The 10,027-nt window shown below is 44.6% G+C and overlaps 1 protein-coding gene across 1 annotated transcript; it reads left to right on the top strand.

Annotated features, from left to right (window-relative positions):
* Positions 1-3,218: 3,218 nt before the first annotated feature.
* LOC141040675 (protein FAR1-RELATED SEQUENCE 5-like) lies at positions 3,219-8,348 on the top strand. Its single transcript, XM_073506792.1, has 7 exons — positions 3,219-3,404; positions 3,873-3,953; positions 4,180-4,311; positions 4,738-4,944; positions 5,325-5,731; positions 5,840-7,945; positions 8,345-8,348. The coding sequence occupies exons 1-7, from the start codon at positions 3,219-3,221 to the stop codon at positions 8,346-8,348; spliced, it is 3,123 nt and encodes a 1,040-aa protein (XP_073362893.1).
* Positions 8,349-10,027: the final 1,679 nt, after the last annotated feature.

The raw sequence follows: 10,027 nt of genomic DNA, 5'->3' as shown, positions 1-10,027 counted from the left end.
GGGAGGTGTTGGTCGATGAGTGGTGCTCAAAAGAATGGCTAGCCCTCCACAACGAGGCCAAGGACAAACGTGCCCAAATGGAAGGTGTGCCACACCATCAAGGCAGCTCCAACTTATATCAGTTCGGGCGCAACTGGGTATGTGGTTTGCTTCATGATTCATGCAATTCATTCATCATGCTAGCTTGAGCCCTTTAATTACTAATTTTCATTGTTTCTCTCTTTCAGGCACGCTACAATAAGGCGGATAAGGTGCCAGAGGTGTACGACCTGTATGCCATGGCCCACACTGCCTCTTTCAAGAAAGTCAAGGCTTTCTCTCAGTCTGACCTCGATGATGCAAACAACTTCACCAACATCTCCTCCCACAACAAGCTTGTGAGATATAGAGATGAGGGGAAGGCGAGGAAAGGGGAGGACTTTAACCCGAGCCAAGGTCCCATCGATCCAGAGCTGGTGATGATATCTGGTGGCGGGAGGTCCCATGGCTCCATAGCCATTGGAGATGGACTTATCCGTTGTCCTAGCACTCTCCCGGAGATCAAGGCGCGCCAGTCGAGCTCCGCTCCTGAGATAAGGCCTCGTGAACGGCCAGTGCAACTCGCCATCAAGGTTAGTGATACGTACTCAGTTATCTTTCTCCATTACATTGTGTGCGCTTCCATCAATGATTACAAATGGTCATGTGAGTGGTGTTGCAGGCTGCTATACAGACTGAGAGAGATAGAACGGAGAAACTTCTGGCGGAGGCGGCGGAGAGGCAGCGGGAGATGGAGGAGAGGACGAGGAAGATGATGGAGGAGGAGAGGGCACGGAATGACATGCAGGCAAGGGCCATGTACGAGCTCCTTGTGGTAAGTTTCTTCTGCAGATTACTTGCTAGTCTTAACATTTGAGTCTCATTACTAACTAGTATGACTCTGTTGTGAAAACCAAATGTGCAGTCTGTGTGCGAGAAGTCCGGTCAGCCCGCTCCACCGATGCCAGTGATTGCTCCTGGGAGCACGGTGAGTTTAATTTGAATGGACATTACTTGCTAGTCTTAACATTTGAGTGTCATAATGCTAACGAGACATTGGAAATGATCTTTGGTGCAGCTTAACTCCAGAAACGCATCGCACGATCCTTCTCCAGGTAGCGGCACTAGCCACCCCGCTCCTACACCTCCCTGATCACACTAAGTTTCTCTAGTGTTTTGCTTAACAAATGCATAAAGACCTAGACTTAGCTTTATTTCCTCCAATATGCTTACCATAATGACCTAGAGTTAGCTTCTTTTCCTCCAAAATGACCCATTTTACCTAGGTTAGCTTATAAATGATGCAGTTCATCCAAGTTAGCTCAAAAGTGACCCATTTTACCTAGATTAGCTCCTAAATGATCCATTTTACCTACGTTAGCTTTAAAATGGCCCATTTCACCTAGGTTAACTCCAAAATGACCCATCTTACCTAGGTTATCTCATAAACGATCCATTCCAACTAATTTAGCTCATAAATGATCCATTTGACCTAAGTGAGCTAAAAAACAATCCATTTCACCTAAATTAGCTCTTAAATGATCCATTTCACCTAAGTTAGCTCAAAAAGATTCATTTCAACTAAATTAGCTCATAAATGATCCATTTCAACAAAGTTAGCTCAAAAAGATCCATTTCAACTAAATTAGCTCATAAATGATCCATTTCAACAAAGTTAGCTCAAAAACGATCCATTTCAACTAAGTTAGCTCATAAATGATCCATTTGACCTAAGTGAGCTAAAAAATGATCCATTTCACCTTAGTTACCTCAAAAACGATCCATTTGACCTTAGTTAGCTCATAAACGACCCATTTCAACTTAGTTAGCTCATATATGATCCATTTCACGTAAGTTAGCCCATAAATAACATACTCTTCTTGTTCTAGTCTTCTTCTTGTTCTAGTCACCTATTTATAACTTTCTTATTTTTCATTTTGCAGATTTCATTCACTTGACGAAAGCTTGCATAGATGGAGTGCTCCTTATCCCTTTCTCTGTTTCTTTTGTATCGCTGAACTATGCATGTATCTTGGTAGTTGGATGAACTATGCTATGTATGATGGAACTTGGTAGTTGGATGGAACATATGTGATGGAACTATGTATGATGGAACTCTGCATGTTGGATATCTATGTGATGGAACTATGTCATATACATCATATATATCTTATATGTTTGCTGTGAAATATATTTGTATATGTCATATATATTTGTGATGAAAATTGTTGGATTTAATAAAAAACAGAAAAAAGAGCCAATATGCAGGCTCTTTGCCATCTGCCACCGACGGCAACGGGCTCTTTGCCGTCTGCCACCGACGGCAAAGAGGCCACGTGGCATCTAGCTGTGCTTCCTGGGAGCTGACCCATTTAGTCAATTTGCCTACAGTGGCAGACGGCAAAGAGTAAAAGAGTTTGCCGTCAGCGGCAGACGGCAAAGGCCTGCCATGTGGTGACGTGTAGATGACATCATACGGTGGACGGCAAAGACACTAGAAAATTTGCCGTCCGCTGGCGGACGGCAAAGGCCTGCCGTTATCCACTTAACGGACTGAGAGCACAAGTTTTGCCGTCCGCTCTCTTTGTCGTCCGCCGCAGACGGCAAAGGGCCTTTGCCGTCAGCCGCCAGGAAGCAGACGGCAAAGCAGCTGTTTACCGTAGCCTACTTTGCCGGAGCCTTTTGCCGTCCGCCGTTCGTGCCTTTGCCGTCCGCCGTGGCAGACGGCAAAATAGCTGTTTCCTGTAGTGTAAGTCCTTTGGATCTCTTCTATAGATTGCGGATCTATAAAAATAATTTTACATGTGTCCTCATGTTAGGGATCAGAATAGTGAATTTTGACTGCAGTTTCATTGAGCTCTACAACTAATATAATCTGTGGTCACGAGAGTGCTTAAGTTTTGCATGGCTAGAGATATAACTCAACTTAGCAAAACCACGGCGCAAGCATGCAGTTGGCATGATTAAAGTGAGGTCAGCTGAGTCCTAATTTTAAATCCATAACCCTTCTGCTGTTAAGACGGCGCAACAGTTTGAGCACGGACCAGCTGAAGATAATTGGATCCGGAACCGATATTCAAATCGCGCCCCACCTGCTGTGTTGCGCACATGCGGTGTGTACGCAGCCCGCGGAATTGCTAGCACCAGTAATTTATTTTGTTCAAACGTTGAATCGGTGGCATAATCATGGTGAGGATGCAATGGATTACCTGAACAGGAGATCCATGGCGAGTGAGATGAAGGAGGCCGATAATTTTTCGGTGACGAGCGAACTCTGCGGAGGGATCAGGATTGGCTTTCCTTTGGAGAGCCAGAATATGCCTCGCCTGTCGCCACCGATGCTAGATGGAGAGAGATCTGGAACTCATCTGTGGACGGCCCCACAAGTTAGTCAAATACTTGGAGGAACTATTTGAGAGCCCGCATGTCAGTATGAGTTTGAAGTCCACGTACCACATTTTCTCACCCCAGATGGAGGTACTCCTCGTAGGACTCATATAAGGCCGACCCCACAAGTTAGTGAGAGACTTAGAGGAATTAGTAACTGAGAGCCCACTTGTCAGTGTCGTCGACAGTCAAGTGACTTTCGTTAGGTTTCATGGTTATCTTTGTGTTAAGTGTTGCACAAGCAAATTAGCATCAGAGGATCTCACTTTGGTTGAGGTTGTAGTTTAATTAAAAATTAATATATGTATATATTTATATATGTCACTTATATAGAACTAAAAATATATCTCTCTTGCGTTGTAAGTGTAAAAGGTTAGTAAGAAAGATTGAGATCGACTTCGAAATGTTTCAACACTGATACTGCAGGTTTATAACCTTTATATTTATTTCGTCTCTTTTTCGGGCAGATGTTCAGGAGTGCGTCATCTAGTCAGGACAACAGGGACGGTCGGTCTTTGAACGACATCAGCAAGGATTATGGGAGGCAGGTAATAGTAAGGCAGTTGAACATTAGTGTTTGGTCTTTTATTTCTGGGACGTTTGCTGTCAACAACAACAAAAATGATTTATATATCCTGGATGAATGATGTAATATCTATTTATCCTGTGCATCTACTCTGCAGTTGAGTATAGAAAGGTGGAAGAAAAAAATTACTAGAAAACGAGAAGAAGATCAAGGATGCAGATGCTGCCAAACACGCACATGCCATGCAGGCTGGAATAATTGGAGTCAAGAGTGAGATACAAGTTCTTGGCAAACGTCCCAACCAGGAGCATGGTGTGCAACAGACACCTGCGAAGAGGAGCATTCTAAGCAGCAGAGACTCCACTAAGCAGATTGTGCAGGTAACGGCGAAAACTTGAAACGCTGGTTTTAACGTACGTGGAAGTTTTACTCGCACATGCCTCTAATTATTTTTTGGTTTGAAGACACAGATGCCCACAAAGGCGCAGAGTGGGCGTTGTGACGGCCCAGCGTTTGTAGGCGGTCATAATGAAGAGGTACAGGGTAACAGAATTTCCTTTGATGCAAGCAGAAGGATCATTGGCAACAAAAGCATTGGTGTTCAAGGATTCGGTACGGTTTGCACAAGCAAGAAGAGCCCAACGACAAAATCCAACATAGGAGCAATAAACTCTACCATACAGCAATACAGGTGACAGCATATACAAACGTCCAACAACATTTAAAGCAAATGTATATTTTTTTGTGAGCAATTTTTTCTTTGTTTTCGTCTGCTATATTTAAATTGTAGTATCTTCCACACGCAGGTGTACGAACAAGGAAGCAAGTATCGTGGTAGTCCACGGATCGATGAAAACATAAGGCAAGGTCCTTTGAAAGGATCACCTGTGGCGTTCAACACGAGGGGTCCTTCCAAAGGATCTCCGATGGCATTCAGAATCGTCAGCGAAATCACCAATGCACGGAGGTTGTCGCCAAGTTTTGCTGGACAAGAGAGGCATGGGAAAACAAAGGTGACGTCGGAACTATGCTTTTTCAATTCAACACACAAACAGTTTTATGGAAGAACAGGGTAAAGTGCAAAACAGGAGGATGGCTGTATCTGCAGTTGTTCTTTTGTATACGATGTTGTTGTGCCTCTCCGGTTATGGTGTAAACAGAAGCACATCTGTGCCTCTTTGTGCAGATGTGTGTGTAGCATGGTCACATTCGTGCTGCTGGGTGTAATGTGAACAGTGCATCTGGTGTACCGCTTATACTCAGTGAAGAGGCACGGGTCTGGTTTTGGTATACCAGATGAGCCCTGATGAGTCATATAAATCTTTTGTTTAGAAATTAAAAAAATGCATATGCTGCTCTGGACATCTAATTCTGTTTCGTGCCATGTGTTCAGGATTTGGCGGAGGGGATAACAGATGAGGCAAAGAAATATCATAGTTCTCCATCCATTTCGAAGGAAACGCAACGTTCACAGCAGCAAGTATCGTACAGCGCTAGCACGGATTGCATGGTAGAAGCAGCACAATCCCTTGGTTGCATGAGTGCCGGAGAAACAGGTAGCAGCATTGCACAATGCAACAGTGGAGAGGCAGACTCATTTATGGATTTGACCGTGCCATGCAGAAACGACGCTGCTGCGTGTGACAAACAACAGAGCAGCAGCAGCTCTGCTGTAAGTGGACCTGTGGTTGGCGATGAAACTGATGTCGTCAGAAGTGAATGCGATCAGACGAACGAAGACACGGTAGACAGAATCATAATGGCGCCGCCGACCATTGTAGAGAAAGAAATGGATGACATGTTTAAAGAAGGCATATACCCAACGATTCAGGAGGTCACCGAAGCGGTCGAACCAGAAGGTGGTATGGTATTCGGATCTTTGGATGAGTGCATTTTCTTTTTCTAAAGATATGCTAGAAAGGCTGGCTTTGCTGCCAAGCGATCAAGGAGCAGAAGATCGACATATGATCAGCAACTTGACAAGCAGGTGTTTCAGTGCACCAAGGATGGGCAGAATAAAACAACTGAGAGACATGTTAAGGAGAGAAGGAACAACTGCTTGATCCGGACAAGCTGCCCACTCCAAATAACAGCCAAGAGGGATACAGATAGGAGGAAATGGTATCTGAAGAACGTGCGTCTAGAGCACAACCACCAGCTTCACCCATCTGATTGGATGCTGAAGTTCATGAGATGCTATAAGAAGATTACACCTCAGGAGAAATTCTTTATACAAGTGCTGCAGAAGGCGAGGTTAGAACCAAGGAAGGTTATGCGGATTTTTACTGCCATGGGGAAACCGAGGCGAGAAATTATGTTCGACACGATTGACATAAGCAACATTGCATGCCGGGATAGGGCTGCAGAGCGCGGCACTGATATCGCAGACACCATGAAACTGTTTGCCGATATGCAGAGGCGGAGGCCGGGATTCCACCATGTGGAAGAGACAGAGAACAATGTAGTGCGCAGCCTGTTCTGGACAGACTCCTTGTGTAAGATGAATTATGATCTATATGGAGATTTCGTGTCTTTTGACACGACATTCTCTACGAATATATATGGCTTGCCATTTGCACCAATTATAGGTGTCGACAACCATGGGTCGACCGTCCTGTTTGGAGTAGGTCTTTTGAAGGATGAGAAAATAGGGTCATTCAAGTGGCTCCTAAGCATGTTTGTCGAGGCAATGGGAGGTAAAGAGCCGAAATACATAATAACAGACCAGGACCAGGCGATGAAGACTGCAATAGAGGAAGCTCTTCCGAGAACGAGGCACAAGTTCTGCTGGTGGCATATTAGGAACAACCAGAAGGAAAATAATGCAGCAGTGTTTGCGCAACACCCAGGGATGTCTGATGATTTATTTCGAATCGTCAAAAACTCACTAGATCAAGACGAGTTTGATCGTGCCTGGAAAGAAGCCATTTCTATGCACAAGGTGGAAGGCAACGAACACCTGAACATGCTATGGGAACTCCGAAATTTTTGCGTGCCGGCCTACTTCAAGGACTGCTTCTATCCTTTCTCGTCAACAACCACTCGCAGTGAGAGCACGAATTCAATGTGGAAGAATTACGTCGACCACAAGGACACTATAAAAAGGTTTGTTGATGCGTATCACATGATTCAGCAAAATTGCCTCGCCACTCTTGACAAGAAAAGACACCGAACAGAAGAGAAGGCACCATCACTAGAGACGGGTTTTCCGATTGAAAGACAAGCAAGTCAAGTATACACAAATGAAATTTTTAGGAAATTCCAGATGGAGCTATGGAACCGGACTTACTTCAAGTGCTCTGACCTGACAAAGGGGAGGGCGTATTTTTTTAAAAAGATTACTGAGCCTGGAGAAAAAGTGTGGAAACCATATCCGGGCGAGGAATTTGACAAGTCTGAGTTCAGGGTAGATGTGGATGAGCAAAAAGAAATATACAGTTGCAGCTGCAAGAAAATGAGTAGGGATGGCATTCAGTGCTGCCATGTGCTTAAGGTGATGGACCAAACAGGCATGATCAATCAACTTCCAAAATCCTTTGTCATCCCCAGATGGACCAGGAATCTATCAGAGAGTCTGAAAGTTCTGTCTACAAGTCAAGGTGATAGCATGACCGCACAAGACGATGAAACTATGAGATTCTTCCTCGCTTACGCTGAGTTGTCGGATATCCGTTCAAATGCTTGCAGAAAAGAGAAGGCATACAGTGTGCTTCATGAGTGTATGGTAGATATGAAAATAAAAGTCATGGCGGCACTTGCCGAGGAACCAGACACATGCATTCTTGCCAAAACTCTCAAGAACCCTCCCATGAGTGGCTCAAAGGGCACGAAAAAAGGAGATCAAATCAAAGCTGGTTCTGAGAAGAAAGGAAAAGGCAACAAAGCTGCATCCAAGTGCGGCCGTTGTAGAGTAAAGGGTCATAGGAAAACAAACTGCCTGGATAACCCAGAAGTCCAGGAGAGGATGTGGATTGAAGAGGAGAAGAGGAAATCGCAGGAGGAGAAGAGGGCAAGGTCAATGAAATGGCCGACAACACCGACAACACCATCGAGGACATCAAACGGCTCAGGACAATGCACTCCAAGCCCAGGAGGAAGACGTCATACGCCAGCAACTCCAACGACCCCACTGACAGCAGGGAGCATTCACCAAAGTCTTGCATCTATGCCAGAATCGAACATCACACAAGCCAGGCACACAGAATGCGTGCAGGGAAGCCCGGGACAAGGCACGGAATCTGCACAGTCCATTTTCAGAAAGGAAAGGTCTGAGTGGAGACTTTTTGGTACGGGAGAACTGTACGAATAGAAAAATTAAAAGGTAATAATGCAGCTTAAACAGGACGTAAGCAAAAGAATAGTGGCGACCGCAATCTTTCGCTTTGTTTTTATGTATGAATATTAATTTTACAGGTAAATAGGTTGAATAGCTACGCAGAAAGGTGGGGTTGCACAAGGGTCGAGAAGGAAGAATGGATCGCTGAACATTCAAAAACAAGACCGCACGTGGAGCGATGAAATAGCAAGCAATTGGTGGGGAGGGCGGGCGGGTGTCGATTGTTTATTTTCTTGTGTTGTGGGTATAAGAACGGCTTGTAAGTTAATTTGCTGCAGAAACAAAACAAATTTAAATAAGAACGCCTTTTGCTTCTTTATGTATTTTTTACTCAGCGGAGAAAAATATCAAAGGCATAGGTTTCCTTGTTATTTTCCGCAGCCGCGTCGGTTTCTGAACGTGGATGTTGTAAGCATACAAGCATGCTTCTCTGCTGCGTGACAGAGAGATAAAAATAACCTAAGGCCACAGGCAGCCACGGCCATGCCACCGGTGAGTGTTCAACCGTGACTCTCATGGTTGCATGGTCACGCCCGCCGTTATGGAACGAAAACATTTTTAAGCACAGAATCTGGGTCGTGCTTCTGGGGCTGCATAACTGTGGCTTTCGTGGTAACGGTGCCTCGCCTGTTCTTACACATGTTCTTCTGTTATGAATGCATGTCTGTAAGTAATTTAAATAACCGTGCTTGCGATGCGTGTCCAACCGTGCCTCATGTGCCTTCACGCTGTGCTTCTGTCATGCAAAGATTTCAAACAGAACGGGTCACGGTTGTGTTTGTTTTTCTGTTTCACAAATGGATATAGGGCCTGGCAGTAGGTTCATGACGTTTGCTGTGAGAGAATCACGTCTTTACATGCTACGAAAGCACATGGAATCACGGTCGTGCCTGTGTGGCATGTAGAACAGTGTGTCTCATTCTTGAAAAGTCGTGCTTCTGCCATCACTTCACTTACTTGGTTTTGTCCGCGTTTTAGCAGAATCATCTGCAAAGCAGAGGCAGGGCCTTGAATCTTCTAGTGACTTAATTGTCAACGTGCCCGTGGAAAATTTTGCCGCTTGCAGAGGGAAGATGACTGTACAACCGTGCTTCCTGCGTCGAACAGATTCACAAAGACAGGCACGCTTTGTGAATGTGTGCGGTAAATAATTAAATCATGGAGGGGCACGCCCGTGCCTGGTCTGCAAGTACAACAGTGCATCTCGTACCATCAAAGCCGTGGCTCTATTTGATGCTTCAAGCAACCACCTAGCATTGACTTGTTACTACTTTTGAGTTTTCAGTGACCCAGTCGATCTGTCATGATCAGGACTTCTAGTTACTGTGTGTGTTCTACTATAAGTTTGAGTCTAATGTTGTATGCCTGTTGTTAAGTTCTATTATTAGTTAATACCACTTTTTATGCATCTCTCTATATGTGTGCGCATATATAATGATTCATTTCTGATGATGTTAATTAATATGCCTCCTCGTGCCTCTTGTATCTGTAAGACTGTGCGTTTGTTATCACTGCACGGCACTTCCTCTGTGTATGTCTGTTACCCTGTGGTGAACGTTTGGGTGGAAACATGCTGCACACAGCCTAGAACATAGCGTCCTGTAGAACCACGACAGTGTTGTTTCTGCAAATAGAGACGTGCTTGTGCTTTGTTTAAAAGTGTGCCCGTGCTTCATTGTGAAACAATGAAATATAGATAGCCACGAATGTCCACGCCTTTTATATCGAAATAATATACGGAACATCAAGAAAGATGTGTG

The sequence above is a fragment of the Aegilops tauschii genome, chromosome 2 (assembly GCF_002575655.3).
Source record: "Aegilops tauschii subsp. strangulata cultivar AL8/78 chromosome 2, Aet v6.0, whole genome shotgun sequence".
Taxonomy (NCBI): Eukaryota; Viridiplantae; Streptophyta; class Magnoliopsida; order Poales; family Poaceae; genus Aegilops; species Aegilops tauschii.
The sequence above is the reverse complement of the archived record's forward strand: the minus strand, read 5'-3'. Positions and strand labels throughout refer to the sequence as shown.